This window comes from Crocodylus siamensis, chromosome 4 (assembly GCF_052110815.1).
Source record: "Crocodylus siamensis isolate JL-2025a chromosome 4, ASM5211081v1, whole genome shotgun sequence".
Classification (NCBI taxonomy): Eukaryota; Metazoa; Chordata; order Crocodylia; family Crocodylidae; genus Crocodylus; species Crocodylus siamensis.
The window spans coordinates 120,834,657-120,853,524 of record NC_143398.1 but is presented as its reverse complement, the minus strand read 5'-3'; the positions used below and the strand labels follow the sequence as shown (position 1 = coordinate 120,853,524).

At 46.6% G+C, this 18,868-nt stretch overlaps 1 protein-coding gene across 1 annotated transcript in view; it reads right to left on the bottom strand.

Annotated features, from left to right (window-relative positions):
* Nucleotides 1-11,408: 11,408 nt before the first annotated feature.
* The window catches only part of SLCO1C1 (solute carrier organic anion transporter family member 1C1), a 34,203-nt gene continuing 26,743 nt past the window's right edge, over nt 11,409-18,868 (bottom strand). The window contains exons 9-14 of the mRNA XM_090043579.1: nt 18,512-18,707; nt 18,147-18,312; nt 16,586-16,770; nt 13,646-13,710; nt 12,810-12,927; nt 11,409-11,778 (exon numbers count right to left, since the gene is read on the bottom strand). Of these exons, the coding sequence (XP_089899705.1) occupies nt 11,556-11,778; nt 12,810-12,927; nt 13,646-13,710; nt 16,586-16,770; nt 18,147-18,312; nt 18,512-18,707 (953 nt within the window). The 3' untranslated portion in view covers nt 11,409-11,555. The remainder of the gene's footprint in view (nt 11,779-12,809; nt 12,928-13,645; nt 13,711-16,585; nt 16,771-18,146; nt 18,313-18,511; nt 18,708-18,868) is intronic.

The window sequence follows — 18,868 nt, the reverse complement described above, 5'->3', positions numbered from 1 at the left end:
TCGGAGACCCATTAAAAGGTCTGAATTGAATTGGAAGTCTCTGAAATGATTCAGAAAAGATTTGGTGCTGATTTGGAGGTTCAGCCATAGACTAAACAGGCAGCAGACCTCAAGGACACCGGACTCAGCTGGCAAATCTGTTCTGGTGAGTGAAGTGAAGAGGGAAGGGGCAGGGGAGGGGGGCAGATCAATGCCCACACAGGGAGGGAGGGGTTGGGGCTGGGACCTGCGCTGCACAGGGAAGGGCTGGGGCAGCTCGCGCCGCTGCACACTGCGGGGCAGGGAGCTGCTCACATGGCAGTTTGTTCAGCAGCTCTCGCTGCTGCTTCTGCCACCAATCTGGGAGGGCATGGGGCAGGGGCATGTGGCCTAAGATCTGCACAGGGTGGGCAGAGCCAGGGCTATAGTGGACAGAAGGAGGAAGTACTGGGAGTGGGGGCTCTGCCCCCCCCCCCCACTAACCCAGCTGGTTCAGTGCAAGACTGAGCCACTGTGCTGCCCATGGAAAAGTGGTACACAGCAGCGGGAGCCAGCCTGCCCTTTCTGCACCTCCTGGACAAGCAGTGGCTTCACCCCAACTGAGTGAGCAGAAGCAAGGCATGTAGTGGGGTTTTTTTTTCCAAATTAGGGTGGGGTAGGTGGTGAAGCGGGTGTTATGGGGGGATCCAGTGAGTTTTTGGGTGCCATATTCCCCTCCCCATGCCCTGCTGCCACTTGCCTAGCTGGGGCAAAGCTGTTGCTTGTCTGTGAGGCATGGGGAGGCTGGGCCAGCTCCCACCACTGCTCATTTGTCCAGGGCACTGCAGGGGCTCATAATTGCACTGGCCCCATGCTGGCTGGGCTAGTGGTGGGGGGCCTAGCCCCCCCCTCAGTACCTTCTGCCTTTTGTCTGGCACAGCCCTGGTCCTGCCCACCCCAGGCAGATCCTGGGACACATGTCCCTGTCCCATGCCCTCCTGGACTGGAGGTGGGAGCAGCAGTGGGAGCTGCTGGGCAAGCCACCACATAACCAGCTCTTGCATCAGCAGCATGCAGCAGCGTGAACTATCCCACCCCTTCCCTGGCCAGGGCTGAACTCCAGGCCACAAACCCCCATTGCTGGGCTGCACTCTGTGGGGCAGGCGGAGTCAGGGTTGTGCAGGGAGGTTAGCCTCAGTTACCTGCTGTTGGGCTGCACTCTGCGGGGCGGGTGGAGCCAGGACTGCATTCTGTGTGGCTAGCCCCAGATGCAGCCTGGAGCACTGCCCTGCCTCCACCTATCCTGCAGAGTGTAGCTTGGCAGCCCAGCCTAGCTGCTAGAGCACGGCTCTGGCTCTACCCACCCCACGGAGCACAGCCCAGTGGCGGGTAGCTGGGGCTAGCATCCCAGAGCGCAGCCCAGTCCAGCCTGCCCCGCACAGATCCAGGAGCACATACCTGCTCCCATGCCCTCCTGGACAGGTCGTGTGCAGTGGCAGGAGCCCCCGTCCCCGAGTCCCTGCCCCTCTGCCCTGGGAGAGTAGATTTCCAGTCATTTCAATCAAAACTTTGGAGCAGCATACTAGGTACTTCCTGTAGTGTACACACTTGAGCCTACTCTGTTCTTCAGAGAGGTACAACCAGTTACAAAAGTACTTTTAGTACTTTTCCTGAAGATACTATTATATATTCAAAATTCAGTGTTTCCTTTGGTTTTCATGATGCTCCACAAGTAAGTGGTTCATGACTCTATTGTTAATATTTTATGGCTGGATTTTATCTTCAGCTATATTAACAGGAACTAGAATTTTTTTCTTTAAATATCTGAAAGCTAGGAAACCACAACATTTATGAAGTTACTGACTTAGCTAAATACAGTCTGTTGCTAGTATATTGTTGAGCCTTTAGTAAGGTAACACATTAGGTGTTATGAAAGGGAGAAAGATTTTTATTGATTACCTCATATTAATAAATGGTTGCAAAGCAACTGACCTCAAAGGCCTATCTGGGACGCTGCACATAAAAAAATTTGCAATTTATTCTGAAATCAAAGGGGGGAAATGATATACATTTCTTTAATTTTATTCATGTCTGGAGGAGAATCTCATGAAGTTCCCTATTATAAAGCTAAATAATTTATATTTTATTCACATACTTAGGCCCATGACATTTTTCTAAACACCCATACTTGAATAAACTAGAAGTTTTGAGGCTGATCCATGAATAGTGGATGGAAAAGGGGAAATTATTGTGGTAGAACAAAATATAATATGACCTAGGTTTTTCTTTTACCTACCTGTCCTATAAAATCACAATTTACATTTGATACTAGGAATAAGTAGTTCAGGATAATAAATGTCATCATAATTTTAATCCTGAAATGTTAGCAGCTGCTGAATAGTCCCACAAAATAAAAACATGCCATTATTGCAAACATAAACCACTACAAACCAATATTTTAAAAATTCTAAAAATCACCTGTATAACAGTAGATATTTGTTGAATCCTCCAACCAGAAGGTGGCAGCAGATTCTTAACAGTTGAAATAGCTACCAAGAGCAATTTGTAACTGGTAGCTCAGCAATAGCATTCCAGTCAAGCAGCAAGAAAACACTGTATTAAGAAACTCTGTTTTAAAGCCAGTTTTTATCCTCAGACTGCTAATCCCTAAACAGAGCAGGAGATCACTGGGCTCCGAAATTTAACTCATGCTTGGAAAGGGGAAATAATGCATCTAGATGAATTACTTGCAATTCTTAATAACTGTCAGAAACAAAGGAAAAGAATCACAAAATAAAATCCACAGTCAAGAGATCTTAGAGAACTTGAAAAGTGTATTTGTTATATTTTTAGATTTAAATCTAGTTTAGATTTACAAAGTGTTTTCTAGTGAGTTCCTTGTAGGACATTTTAAAAAATTAAAGGGAAGTTATGAATATTCGTGGCAACAAGTTGCTTCAAAGCATTTCATCCACACTGTAACCATAGCTTGAGATGTGTACTTAACTAATTTCCCTCCAATGGCTGACTATCACACTTAGCACTTTGGCCTTCAGGATCATGCGCCTCCATTCTTGCCTGTCATCATGAGCTATGTACTCCCCGTCCTGTCCTACATTAAGTACCTTCAGGTCTCTGCTGTCCATCAACCATTGTTAAGGCCTACCTCGAGGATGTCATCCTATCGATTGATGTTTACGGATAATTTTGCTGTTTCTCAATTCCCCACTCTCACCACATGGACAATTCATGCTTATGACTGTAAAGACACCACATTTGTTTTTTTCCCTTTGTTACCAGAAGAATTATTTACTTAATTTCAAATCAGTTATAGATCTCACCAAACACATAGGTTCTGAGAACAGCTAGCGCTGGTGATGATAAAAGGGAATGAATGGTTCTAGCTTGTGTTTCAGATTTTACAGAATTCAGGGAGCAGCTAGTCAGGAGAGACATTCTCATAGTAATACACACATTTAACGTAAAAGTCACTGATACAAAGAGGGAAGGCCACAATATTTTCTACAGCTTGAGATACACTGGACCAAATTCTTCCTTAAGATTAACACAATGCTATGAATTTGGTCCGTTTATTTTATCATGCATCTACCCGTTGAGGGGTAGAGTGGGGCATCAAGCATTATAGTAGTGATTGTTTTATTGAAATAGGATGCTTCCTGCTGTTTTAAATGCAGGTAGTGGCTGTAGGCTATATATAGGCCTGTGCAACATGAGCCCTGAGTGTGCTGCTGCCAGACTAGGCCATTTTCAAAGGGTCTAAGGCTAAGTGACAATAGTGGGCCTGAAGCCTGTCCTTGAGTGATACGCCATAATGTGAGCATTTGCAGATGCTATGGCTGACTTGGTCAGCAGAACAGAAAAAGCTGTCCATCTGTTGAACTGGATACAATCAGTAAGAACAAGGCAGCCTTGTTAGTCATGTCTAAAACAGCATTTTACCCTGGGAAGACAGGACATAAAGAGCATGTCCATAGATGCAAGCATGTGCACTTGCAACAGCTCAAATAGAAGCAATGCAAATTTGAGTCAGAGCTTTTTGCCTCCGCACATGTGCCTGGACATGCACTTTGGTGCGGGGCAAATTGTACCACTTGGGACAAAATAACCCTGCCTGGCTCCTCCTGGATCTGCAGGCAGGGTGAGCTACAGCCTGGGGCTAGCGCCTGTGCTGTCCCCAGTAGTATAAAAAGCTGCCATGTCCAGGCCCCATCAGTAGAAAAAGCTGCCCTGTCAAGTAGCTCAGGGCTTATAGCTCTCAGGAGCTATGGGGACCCAGCCAGTTGGTACCTGGGCACACTACCCCTTGTGCCAGCTGGACTGCAGCAGTCTGACAGTGGGGACTACCCCTTGTGCCTCTACACACACTACCCCTTGTGCCTCTACCCACTGCAGCAGTCTGGCAGTGGGGGCTGCTGCCTGGCTGTGACCTGAAGCCACCTGCTAGACCTGGATGAGCCATCTGCCCCAGTGGGCTGTGGTTGCAAAGCTGGCCTTTGTGCAGCACTACTGCCATGTATGCCCCCCCTGCCTGGCTATCTGGGCAGCTATTGCCTGGAAGATGTTTCAGGTGTGGTGGCTAGCTTTGAACTGTCAAAGCATACCCTCCTGGCCCCAACTGACCAGGAGTTCAGCTACCTCCAGCTGGGTCCAAGGTGCCAGCTCTGAGCAGGCAGGGTCCTGCCACTGGCCTCCCTAGCAGGAATTCTGGTGTTCCCTATGTGAACACTAAAAACCACTGTGTGTGTGTGTGTGTATATATATATATATATATATATATAGAGAGAGAGAGAGAGAGAGAGAGAGAGAGGGAGAACAACACTGATCAGTTGGGCAATGTTTTACTGGTATATTTACAGTGTTAAAGCAATTTGGAAGCCTACCAGTGTCTCTATCATCATAATAAAACTAATTCAAAATACCTATATGCTTTGCTGCCCCCCAGGGGCCAAATGGCCTACCCCCCCCGTGAGGCCCACATACCCCACCCCCACTTGCTTCCCCAGCCCCCCCAGATTTATGCCCCACCTGGCCCCATACCCTGCCTGCTCCTGCAGCCCCCCTATGGCTGCCCCACCCAGCCCCATTCCCTGCTTGTTCCCCTCCCTCTGACCAGCCTCTGGTACTCAAAAAAAAAAAAAAAGCCTCTACTCACTGCAGGAGCAGGGGCTGTGGGGGCTCCAGGGCCTCCTGGCACAGCCCCCTGCCCCCAGGCAGCACAGGGCAGCAGAGGGAAGCAGGGCTTGGGCTGGGGCCACTGGGGCTGTCACCCAGCCCCACACTGTGCAGGAGGGGGCCCAAGTGACCCTGATGGCAGCTGCTCCTGCCAGTGAGTGCCTGGTGGTTTTGTTTTTTAAATAGCCAGGATGCTGGGTTGGGGGGGCAAGTGGGGCCAGGGATCAGAGGTTTCAGGGGACAGGCAGGGTGTAGGACCAGGTGGGGCAGCAATGGGGTCTGGGGGAGCAGGTGGGGCTAGCAAGGGTCCCCCATGGTCCCTTCCCCCCATCTCCAGCCCTCCTACACCTTCCACTTACCAGCAGGAGCCTGAGTCCAGCTCCCTGCAGCTGGCATGCTGCCTGCCTTGCACAGGCAGGCAGCATGCTTCAGCACAAGGGTGAGGGCAATAAAGATGCTCTGGCTGCTATCAGAGTGTCTCTGTGGAGGATTCAGCCTCTGGCTGCCCTGCTTTTTTTCTGCCATGGTGTTTTTTGACCCTTGGATATCAGGGTGGGGGGGTCTAATGTTGGCCCTGCACTACAAATTTGGGAGGAAGGGGGAGCAGGGACTGTTCCTCCTCTGAAAAGTTTCTAAAACCACAACATTGCTGGCCATGGTCAGTTCTGCAAGACCCCTAGAGCCAGTTGGATGGTGAGACTTGATTAATAGCTTGTTTACTTTACTTATCATTTACCAGTATTATGTATCAATAAAAGCCTTTTGCCAGTGGTGACATGTTGGGGGTGCACAGGGGTGCACCTGCACCCCCCCAAGGGTGCTGGTGCACCCTCTGACCAGTTGTGCTCCCCACTTAGGCGATGGTTGAGGGGGCTGGCAGGAGTGCCAGTGCCCCCCCCCCCGTGAGCACCGGCCAAAGAGTGGGAGCACCCTGACTGCTTCTGGAAGTGCTGTGATCACTTCCCAGTCAGTGAGTTTTGCCCCAGTTGGTGCAACTTGCCATGGGGGGACCTGCCCCCCCCCGTCACTGACTGGTTGCTGGTGGGGCAGGTGCCCCCCTGACTAAGGTGGGATCAGTTGCCTATGCCTCTTGCTATCAAATGGACATGCTGTGATTGGTCAATAGTTAGTTGCACCTGCCCATGTGAAATCCAGGCCAACAATGGCCTTTAATCAGAGCTTCCCATTTTCTATATACAAAACAATCCCAGATTCTCATTTTTTTCACAACCAAGATTAGTTTGTATTTTATAGGACGAGGACCTAAATGTATGCCAAGTCATAAGAACATAAGCACAGTGTTTATGATTTGAAATCCTAAACCCACTGAAGTTAATGGCAAAACTCCCATTAACTTCATATGATGAAGGATATCACCCAGAGCTTTAAAGCACAAAAACAGTCATTATTATCATCTAGTCTAGCATCTAGGCCAAGTACAGTCAAAAAGCCCAAGGCTGAATTGATTCAGTCTTTGCAGGTTAGTTTAAACTGCAAAGACTGAACCAATAAGCAAATGAACAGGCATTCATTTTGGATTCAGAAAATGCAGCCACATGCCTACAGTGACTCAGGCCAGAAGCCAGGGGGTGCTAGAGCATGGGCTGTGTGTTCACTTCCTCTTCCAGCTGCCTCCAAGGTCTCTGGGATTTTCAATCCACAATCAGAGCAGCAGGACTCTGCAGGGTTGCTCATCACTTCCTCTTCCTGCTTCCAGGTGCCTCTGGGATTTGTAGTCCATAGTCATAGCCAGCTCTAAGTAAGCAGGCAGGGCAGCACTGTACTCAGGAGAAAGGAAGTTTAAACCCCTTCCCTGGCTCCAGAACCCAGCAGGGGTTTGTCTGGGGTGGAGGGGCATTAAGCCTACCAGTGAGGCCTGTGAACCAGCTCTCACTGCTCCAGCTAGGGAGTAGAGGGGCTGGGGTAGCCCTGCTCTCTGGAGCAGACAGCTGAGCCCAGCCCAGGGCTGCAAAGCATGCTGGGAAATGCTGATTTAACTTGAACCAGGAAGAGCTCCGGGACAGAAGTTTCATAAACCATTTTGGCCTAAATCAGTTAAGTCTGATACTACATTCACCCAGGTTTATCTTGAACCAGTTTCATTAATTTTGAAACTGGTTTATGTGTACTGAACTTCTATTCTTTTACAGGTTTAAAACAGTTTCTGATCACTTAAACCAGTAAATCATTTAAACGTTTGTCCTTAGCCCTGGTGTAACATAGGTCATAAATGGTTTCTGTGTCCTGTGATTTCTTGCTGTACTGGACAACAGCTACAGGTTTCCCTCAATTAATGTGGGTGCTTTATATGCAAATTCGCTCTTATATGATGAACATATTTAGACCCATAATTCATTATATGCGAGGTAAATTCACTGTTATGCAATCAGCATACATGCCCTCCCACCCAAGCAGGTAAGTCTGTGGAGGGAGGGGAAAGGGCTGTGGTACCACTCACCCTAGCCCTGACTGCAGCATCCCTGGGACCTGCTGGTGCCAGTGGCCTAGAGCTGCTGGGCTGCACCATGCTTTGCCTGTCCCCCCGCACTTGGGCTCAGCCCAGCTCCTGGGCTGTGCTGTGCCATGGTGCAGGCAGTTGGTGTCAGTTGCTCCCAGAGCTGCTCCAGCATGGGCTGGGGTGAGTGCAGACAACCAGAGCCCTAGGCAGCGTGGGACAGAGAGCAGAGGTGAGTGGGGACATACAGAGAATGGTGCAGTCCAGTGCCTGCAGGCAACTAGTGCTGTCCACTGCCGGGGCTGCTGCAGCTGGGACTGGGGTGAGTGCTGCTCTGTTCTCTCTGCTTTGCTGCCTTGTGCAACCCTGGGAGCGGCACCCCTCCCCCCGCCCCTTCCCTAGTTCCAGCCTCTCTCCCTCCCTCCCTCCCTCACTGGCATGGGAACCTATCCCTATTTGTTACATTGTAGAGTGGGTTCACTTTATGCAAATTCAGTTTATGCGCCGTTCTCCAGGAACACAGGTACAGCATAAATCAAAGAAAGACTGTATTTTAGAAAGAGGTTTTGATTTAAAGTAGCAGAGAATCTACCACATCTTTAATCAAGTTATGTGCATAGACTGCAAATTTAATGCATCTTCTTTATAGTTTGCATTTGTCTAGCTTCAGCATCTAATCATAAGATGTTTTACCTTTTCTGCTGAATTAAATAGATCTGTTCTGTCAGAAACATTCTCTCCTTGTAGGTATTTATGGAGCACTATTGTGACAGGCTGGCTGGCAGTGACCTAGCCTAGGGGTTTTGAAAGAGCAAAAGATGATTGGAGGACTTGGGATTCCCTTTCCTCACCAATCTGGTAATGATTTGGCCCAGGGTTTTGAAGGGGTAAAAGATGATTGGAGGACTTGGGATTCCCTTTCCGCACCAATCAGGCCGGAGAGACTCACCCCCTGTGTCCCGATTGGCTCCTTGGGTCACCTGGAGGGGGATAAAAGGGGCAGCATGGGCTGACTCAGGGGAGAGACCAGCGAGGGACAACAACGAAGGAGCATCACAGAGCTGGCAAGAGCTGAGCCAGAGGGGCAGGAGCAGTTGCCCCGGAAGAGCCTGAAAGCACAGGACCTGCAGGCAGCAGTGGGACCCCCAGCAACGCAGCGTGTGGCCGGCAGGAGAAGCTCCCCACTGGGCTCCAGGATCCCCAAGGAGAGGCTGCAGCCAACAGGAGAGGCTCCCCCCGCTTCAGGAAGGATCTGAGCAGCGACCTGAGTGGTTCCCAGCTCTGCTTCCAGCTCCTCCAATCAGAGGCCAGGCAGCTTGAAGTGAGGCCAGGCTCCAGAAAAGTCAAGACCCCCAGCAGGCTAGAGCAGTGTCACTAGTGGTGGCATTCCTGCCTACCACATGGGAGATCTAGGTTCAAGTCTTGGCAGAAGTGACTTGGGATGAGTGAGATAACACTCACTCACAGAAGTGACTTGGGTGGAGGGTCACATACCACATTTTGGCAAGCTGTCGATGCCCCCTGGTTGCCATCTTGTGACCAGAAGTTCCGCTCCCTAACCCCTGACCTTTGCCACCAGTTTGAGAAAATTATTCTGGCACACATCCACAAGGGGTAAGCTGGGGACTACATGCTTAGGGGCAACCAGCACGGGTTCATCAGTGGCAGGTCCTGTCATACCAACCTGGTGGCCTTTTACGATCAGGTCACCAAATCATTAGATGCAGGGGTAGCAGTGGACATAGCTTTCCTGGACTTCCAGAAGGCTTTCGACACTGTCTATCACCCCGTTCTCATCAAGAAACTGGGGGACTGCGATGTCAACACCCACACAGTCAAATGGGTCGCCAACTGGCTGGAGAGCCACACCCAGAGGGTGGTAGTGGATGGGTCCTTCTCAACCTGGAAGGACGTGGGCACTGGGGTTCCACAGGGCTCGGTCCTTGGGCCTGCACTGTTCAACACCTTCATCAGTGACTTGGATGAGGGGGTGAAAAGCACCCTGTTCAAATTTGCTGATGACACTAAGATGTGGGGGATGTGGGCACGCTAGAAGGAAGCAACAGACTACAATCAGACCTAGACAGGTTACAAGGGTGAGTGGACGAGAATAGGATGGGATTCAACACAGACAAGTGCAAAGTGATGCACCTGGGGAGGAACAACCGGCACCATACCTACAGGTTGGGGAACTCCCCTCTTGTCAGCACAGAGGCGGAAAAGGATCTTGGAGTCATCATTGACTCCAAGATGAACATGGGCCGGCAGTGTGGGGAGGCAGTCAGGAAGGCCAACCGCACCTTGTCATGCATCCACAGATGCATCTCGAGTAGGTCCAAGGAGGTGATTCTTCCCCTCTATGCAGCACTGGTCAGGCCACAGCTGGAGTACTGCGTCCAGTTCTGGGCCCCGCACTTCAAGAGGGATGTGGGCAACATGGAGAGGGTCCAGAGGAGGGCCACTCGCATGATCAGGGGACAGCAGGGCAGGCCCTACGGGGAGAGGCTGAGGGACCTGAACCTGTTCAGTCTTCAAAAGAGAAGGCTGAGGGGGGATCTAGTGGCCTGTTATAAAGTAGTCAGAGGGGACCAGCAGGCATTGGGGGGAGTCCCTGTTCCCCCGAGCACCACCAGGAGTGACCAGGAATAACGGTCACAAGCTGGCAGAGGGTAGATTTAGGCTGGATATCAGGAGGCGCTACTTCACTGTCAGGGCGGCTAGGATCTGGAACCAACTTCCAAGAGAAGTGGTGCAGGCTCCTACCCTGGGGGGTTTTAAGAGGAGGCTAGATGAACACCTTGCTGGGGTCGTTTGACCCCTGTGCTCTTTCCTGCCATGGCAGGGGGTCGGACTCGATGATCTGCTCGGGTCCCTTCTGACCCTAGAAACTATGAAACTCTGCCCCTGGCTGCACACCCACACCCACACCCATACCGACACCCGCCCAGCCCCTGGCTACACACCCTCCCACGCATTCTGCCTCTGGCTGCACACACACGCACACAGCTACTCTACTCCTGGCTGCACATCCACTCCCACCCACCCACTCTGTCCCTGGTTGCTCACCCACACCCACCCAAATCCTCTGTCCTGACTCCAAAACACCACCCACCCACCCTGCCCCTGGCTGCACACCCACAGCCACACACCCACTCTTCCCCTGGATGCACTCCCACCCCCATCCACATACTCTGCCCCTGGTTCCAAAACCACATCCACCCAACCACTCTGTCCCCAGCTGCACACTCACCACCCACTCCATCCCTGGATCCACACTTACACCCACCCACCCATTCTGCCCCTGGCTCTACAACCATACCCACCCACTCACTTTTCCCTTGGTTTCACACCCACACCCCCACATTCTGCCCCTGGCTACACACACACACACCCACACACACCCTACCAGGGCGGCTCCATGCTCCCTGCTCTGGTGATGCAGTCAGGCCACATGGTGCCAACAGTGCCGGCGGGCAGGGATTGCAATGGCCAGGGGGTTGGGTGGGCTGGGCTGCTCAATCCTGCTGAGGCTCCCGCTGTTTCCTAGTGCCCATGCCTCCTGTCAGCTTTGACAGAAACTAGGGGCAAGTCAATATAATATAAGCCTAAGGGCTCCCTCCACCTCTGGCTCTCTCCCTGAGGGGGCAGGACCTGTGCAGCCAGTTGCTGCCAGGCCTCTCTGGAGCACATGCACAGTTGGCCCCCAGTGTTGTGGACAGACAGACAGAAGTACTAAGCTTTTTATTATCTTAGAATGTTAATCTGTTTCAAACATATACAGATTGTAAGATTTTTGGTATTTACAGAGAATATTACATACATTTGAATGTTTTTAAAATGAATACTAAGTAGGTATCCAATCTGACACTTTGCTTCTTGAGCATTTGGCATGGAACTCCTACACTAGACTTCCACACGTAGAACACATCCCTCCAAAATATCCCTCCTTCTAAAGGCGAGTTTCCTTGTCTGGCCAGTAGGCTGTCTGAATTAAATGGTCACAAGTGACAAAATTGTCTTTGCTGTTCCTGGCCAACACTGTTCCTCTTTCTCCAGTGGCTGCAATGTTTTCATCTTGTGGAATAAACCTTTTCTTTAAAATGAAAAGGACAGCAATGCTCAGGAAAATTGACATGGTGCCCAAAACCACAGTCAATCCCAGATACACATATCTGTAATAGAAAAATAATGGGATCAGCCTACTTTAGAGGTAATGTACAGCACTCCTAAAAAGAGAGTAATTTATAACACTGTGAGGTAAAGCAGAGTGAACATGGTGCTCCAGAAGGTGCTAAGACCTGTAAATTGTTATTCCCAATTTTTCCATTTACACCAATGTAAACTTGTCACCAATATGCTTCAGTGGGAGTAGAGATCTTAATTAATAGCAACAGGAACATTAACATCTCTGCAATGTTCCTTTCCTTCCTTGGCTGCCTCACCTGAGATACCAACAAGTTTGGTATTTGAGGGTGTTTTTGCTATGTAAGGGTTTATTATTTATTATTGTTAATTAATATTTTGATACAATGTTACTGGTGCATCAGTATGCTTAAAATGAAACAGGAATCCTGCTAGCTGACTTATCTTTCTCTTTTTTCTCTCTCTGTAGAAATGCTCAAAATAGGCACTTATCTCTTAAGTCTTTGTTGCCTCCAATAGTGTAACTAGCAGTGGGTGAGTGCAGTGCCAGACTTGGGGTGACTTACAAGTGGGGTACAAGAATGGTGGCACCCTGGGGAGCCCAAGCCTTGGCACAGCAGCTACCTCTCAGCAGTGTCAGCCTCTGTCCGAGGAGCCCAAGCTGCAACAGCAGCAGCAACCTGAGTGCAGTGAGATAAAACTTGCTCCTCTGTTCTATGGGGGGCCCTGCCCCCACATGTCCCGAGACAACATTCCTAGTGGTCTCCTCTGCAAAACACGTGTCCAAAACTAAAACATACACATTAAAAAAAACCCCAAACCAGAAAACCCTCCAAGTGCCAAAATCCTATAAACTTTCATATTTTTTGCCAAAATTTTTCTTTTCTCAGTTTTCCTGGTTTTGCTTTTGAGACACCATCCATGATAATGTTTTGTAATTTTAAACACTTTTCCACAGCAATAAAGTTTTAGCAGAAAATGTTCTTCCAGCTTTAGTCCTAACAATCTAAATATAATTAAAATAAGAGAGTTAAAAGGAGGAGTTTGCAAAATCTATTACCTAAATGCGTTAGAATCGTAGAGTCTACAAGCTCCTCTTCCCCCACACCTTTTGCTTCCCCATTTTAGGCAAGTGGTGTCTATTGACATTCCAAAATACACCGGAGCAGGGATGCCTGCTGTAGGTATTTAAAAAGAAGGAAGAGCAATGATGTTATTTCATATGACACTTAGTATTAATTTTAGATGCTTTCCAACATACTACAATATGTTACAATAACATAATATTTTAATTATTTACATTAGATTAGGAGTCACATCCTGCATTCTTTGAACACTTTACACTTCTACAGGATTCAGAACCAGGTCATAAAGCCCACTGAGATCAGTGAAAAAACTCTGAATGTGATTGTGGATCCTTGGATCTGTATTCAGACAAATTCTTACAGAAGTCGATGACAATATGCCTGAGTGTGGAATGAGTAGAAAGCAAAGGGCCTAACTACTCCACCCTACTCTGCTCATTCTCCATAGGGTTTAGAAACAACCCAGGTATGAGAGAGGAAACTCAAATATGCTAAATCAATGGAACACCCACCAATGACTCTAGTAGATATCATTATAAAATTTCATAATACTGCTGTTTCCTTGCTTGAGTGTATCCTCTCTGTATTTGTTCCTAAAAATTCATATAACTGGAAACTTCACGTAGCCTTTATAAAATATAAATGCTTTACCTGTTTCCCCATTCCTAATATTTATTATATTTTTACCACATATTTGCTTGGCACTCAAAATTAATTCTATACAAACTTGTAGGTCACTGCTGAGATAAACAGGTAATGAAGACAGTACAAATACATACCTTAGTAAAATGAAATTTTGAACCAAACTTACCAAGAACTCTTATTGCCAAGGTATAAATTCCAAGTGCAAAAGATTTGAGTTGTGGATTAATGCATCTAAAAACATAGAAATAATTGTTAAACTGTCTAAGAAATAAATTACAAATAGCTAATTACAATGCAGGAGGCTCAGTTCTCTGCCTTGTTTTACTAATTTACTATGGTGCAGTTCCATGGGAATTAGTAGAACTATACCCACATGAAAATTATGCAACAAAATGGAAATCAGGCCTAAGGACTTTTGCCTTCTAATTAGGTGCCAAAGACTCTTCAGAGCCTTAAGGTACTTGAGTGCCTAACTCCAACTGGTCTGACTTTAAGGTTCTGGGCAAGTTTGCTATCCAAACTTGGTAAGCACTTGGATTTACAAAATCCAAGGCAGCAGACTGTAGAATTATGACCTTACATAGCAGATCAGCACTGTTTGGACTACTTATACTGCACTATTAACTCAAAGTATAACCCCTCACTAATCCAGTTCGTATTCATACATGAGAATCTCTAACTCTAGATAAGTTAGCAATATTCATCAGTTGCAGATCTAGTCATTCTCATGATCCAGTTGCTCTGTGGAGCTCAAGCATCATTTCCTGGTGTGGACAATCTCACTTGAGCTAGACTAGCTCAAGGGCCATAGTGGAAGTATCAGAACTCAGATTAACTGTTGTGGTGAAGATAAATTCACAGAGCAGTCTGGCCCTGTTCCATCAAATAGCTTAATCCACATGAAAGGTAAGCACATTGTCCTCCATTTATTTAATGAACATCGAATCAGAGATATGCCACAGGGCACGGATGGAGGATTCACTATTCCAAAACCATGCCAAATAGATGCTAGGAACAGCAAAGTCTGCATTTGTGCCCTAAGTTGGACAAGATGACAGAATGCAAAAGGATGAAAGAGATGTGCACTAAACATATGACAGAGAAGTCTCCAAAGCCAAAAAACTGTTGTTTGCACTGATGGAAATGACTAGAAGACATGCAGGCAATAGATTCAGGGCCTTTGCAAAAAGGTGATACATTTGTGTTTGAGAAAGGAGTTCCAAAAATAAAAAAGAACAAAATCAAGATGAAATATAAAGGAAGAAGTAGGGAGGGAAGAAGGCAAGAACAAAAATTAATATCTAAAATCTCCTCCTCTGAAATTTTATTTCTCCTTTATTTTAAGCAGCTTCTCATATTGTACTGAAAATGTCAAAGTGTTTAGCTGGTATATTAAATCCTCAACAGCAGCCATATTTTCTATGCACTGGAAGTCTGTGTATTTAGGATGGATGTAGGTAACCCTTCTCCATAATAGCCCTCTATTAATACTGTGCTCTTTCAGCTAACAATCATCTGCATTTCAATAATTTCTTCTAGCTTCAATAGTTTCTGAAGTACCTTGGCAATTTCAATTAGCCTAATACCATTAGAGGAACATTTAAAGAAATGAGTCAGTTACTAGGCATAAGCATATTTTATTGATTTTAATCTTGTAAACCCTTGAAGCAAATGAGCAAATGTCACTAAATCTTACAGGTCTGCAGGGATTTGGCTTCTGTACTCATGTGCCATATTTGGAACTCACATTTCACATGTATACTCCTCTGAAAATATCAGTTTTCACCAAGTACCAGCCTTAGTATTAGAGTTAGCTGAAGAGTGGGGTGAGGCGGGGAGGGGGCAGAACGCAGGGAGAGGAGAACTTGGCAAACTGTTACTTAAACAAAAGCTGTGAATTCATAGGGGTAGCATTTGTTTCCAACGTGTGCATTCTGCGAATAGTAGCACATTTTTGTTCAGCAAGGTTCTCTGGGGAAACCAATCACTGAGGCTAAGTACAGACATTCAAAAAGCCCCTGGCTCTGTCACACTTTACTTAAAGTGTTATAAGCTGGAATGTGAGCAAACCAAACAGATGTCCGCTGTTCAGTGTGGGGGAGTGAGGGAGGCTCAGAGCCTACCCACACTGGCTGCTGCTGCAGACCACCCAGGAAGCTGATGGAGTGGCCCCTCTCCCTTGACCCAGCCCCTCCACTCCCCAGCAGCTGGCAACTGTCAGCACCAGCTGGTGGCGGTGGAGAGGACAGAGACACCGGACACTTTCCCCCACAGCCTTCTGGCCATGCAGTAGCACAGCAACACGGAGCCCAGACCCCTTTCCCCTGCAAGCCAGGCAGTGGCACACCACAGGGATAGGGTGGCTGTGGGAGGAGAGAGATTCCCCCTTCCCCTTCCCCTGCCCCAGGCTGTGGCCAATAGCTGGCCAAAGGGAGGGGGCAGGGCTAGGCTGCTCTAGCATATGATCTAGGATCACTGGGAAGGAAAGACTTTGTAGAAAGCAGCTATTGATACTATTTGTTACATCATTTTTTCCTGGGTAATATGAAATGATCTATTTGTCAAGGATCAAATGGAAGAATGAGAGTGACTATACAGCTGTTGCACTAGACTGTCTCTGGAGACATATATATATATTGATATCAGCAGCAATTGTGGTTTTCGTATATGAAAATCTAGCTAAATCCACGCACAAAGTGTTTGATTTTCATTCACAGCAAGACAACTTTATATAATTCTAGCCATACAAATGACACATAAAGTGAATATAATTTACCACAGGTGGACCATCATGAAGTGGCATTGGTATAAAAGACAATCAGCTCTACAGTATTTTTTGTAACAGGGAACATATATATAGAATGATAAATATAGATGTGGTGCAATTTGCTTCTTTTAATCAGGCATATACTAATGCTTAGAATGAGAGCTTTTCATAGCTGTATGCAGTGCTACGATGCTTTTTTTTGGTGAAAAGGACCTTTTAAATCATTTCAGGATTAAGTAGAAAGCACAGAAAATACTACAAAAAGAAGAAAAAAGGGATATTGATATCAAAACACCTTAAAAATCTTTACCAATATTAAAAGGAATTAGCACTATTCACCTTAAGAGTAATATGTATCCAGGTGTGCTACCTATTGACAAAGTATATGAAGTGATGACTGATATTACCAGAAAATACAGAAACATGTTTGCACATTCACTTCCTTTTTGACATGTCCCTGTCACTGCTGATGAGCTTCTGGATGGAGATTCTATAATTTCCACACAGCTGCAGTTACGTAACATCTGGAATATAATAGGCAGCAGTATATGTTAATTGAAACAAGTGGGCCATAACAGAGGAAGAAGAGAAAAACAACTGCCTAAAATGCATTGGTATACTCCATTTTTTCCACACCCTTCAATAGGCAAAGTCTCTGTGTATTTTAAGATTAGGGTTCGTCAAAACATTGCTAGTAAAATGCTAGTTCAATAGAAAAAATATTTTTCACTGAAATAAAAAACTTCAAAGAAATTGCCAAAAAAAAGATTTTTTTTTTGCAATTTCTTGGTTGGTCTAATAAAAGGTATCATCTCTGAACCAAGAGTTCTAGAGTTTTACATTTCTTTTCATTTCAGACCAACATGGCTACCAAATACATCCCCGAAATGAACTGACTATTTTTGATGAACTATTCAGGTTTTTCAAAAAACCCCTCAAACCCAAAGTAGTTTTAGTGCCAAAAAGACTGACCAAAAAACAGATTTGGTTGAGGACTTTGTAACATGAAAATTTGGAGTGTTTCACTTCAGACAGAAAAGGTTCTTGAAGAGGTTCTGTCTAAAGCAGACTGCCACAAAAATCGAGGAAATTCATGGCTCCATATGCTGACAGTGCTCCAATGAATCATGACTCATTTACAACCACAACTAAGACACTAGGGCCCCTGGCTCAAGTTAAAGTGTAACAGTGCTACATATTCAAGCTGATTTATGGCACCCTAAAGTGGCAAATTGAGCACATAATTACACAAAAAATGAGGAGCATCACGGGGGCTCACTTGCATGGTGCCATAAATTGAATGTATAGAAACCCCATTCTGGTGGTCAAAGTCAGCTGATCAGCATGGGGATGGGGGTTGGCATCAGGACCAGGACAGCCCTGCTTCCCAAACCAGAAACCAGGTATTGGGAGAGTGTGTTGCAAGGTTCCCTGGTAGGAGAGCAGAGGGGCTCCAGCCATTGGGCACCTGGCAACCCCTGAGCTCAGCACCCTTTCCTGCCTTGTCCTACAGCCCCCACTTCACACTTTTTGAAGCTTCTAGATCCCAGCATCCCAGTGCTCCTGGACATCTAAATGTCACATGAGCAGCTGGGCTGTCCCAGGACTGGGCCAACAATCACCTGATAGTCAAACCTGGCCCCAGACCTGGTCTGGAACTTGCTGTTTAGGACAGAGCCAATCTGTGGCAATGGGCTGGGTGGAGCTCAACAGTGGCATGATTGGGATCACAGGAATTTTATGCCCCATCCCAAACATAGTGCCTCCTGCCATGCATGTCAGGCTGCATGGTGTTTGGGATGTGGTATAAAATTCCTCTCATCCCGATCACACCATTGCTGAACATCTGCCAGAGACCTAAGAAAACTATATCATACATGGAAGCAGAAAAGTTACTTACAGCATTTTTCCCACTGCCATTTGATGTCTTACAACCAGCTAGACAAGCTGACACATATGTGATTCCATTTTCCCCACATATAGGATCCCATTCATTTTCTGAACATATGCAACCAGAGTTGCATTCTGAAAAGAGGGCTTGTTCATAATGAGAGACCTGTTTGATTCTGAGGAAGGGAAACGGTAACAAAATGAAACAAAAATGAATGTTTCTCCTAAGCAGTTTTCAAATCGGGGTCTATAATAAGACTCACTAATGCCTGACAGCTTAATTCAAGTGATCCAATTTCAGGAAGATTTTCACTATGGGAAATGCAATGAGAAGGTAGCTTGCTTTAAAACAAAAATTTACAACTTTCAACGTACCCTTTGTAAGACACAGTCAATCCGGCCACATCTGAGTTCTCACAGCCCATTGCAAACAAGGTAAAGAGCAATAGATAACCAAAGAAGGATGATCCCAAGGAGAGCTTTGCTGCCCCTACAACATTAATTCTGAACTTTTTCATGATCAGTCCTCCAGAAAATATTCCAAAGGCCACTGCGGGAATGTTGATCAGACCTACAATCAAAAAAAGAACTCAATGTCCACCTAAGCTTCAATTTAATGGATTATTAGCTCCAGCCAAACCCCACAAGGGAACATTCCAAGCACAGGCTTAGGAACTGATGGAACAATAAACCTCCAGTTTATAACATTAACATTGAAAGTATATGTATTAG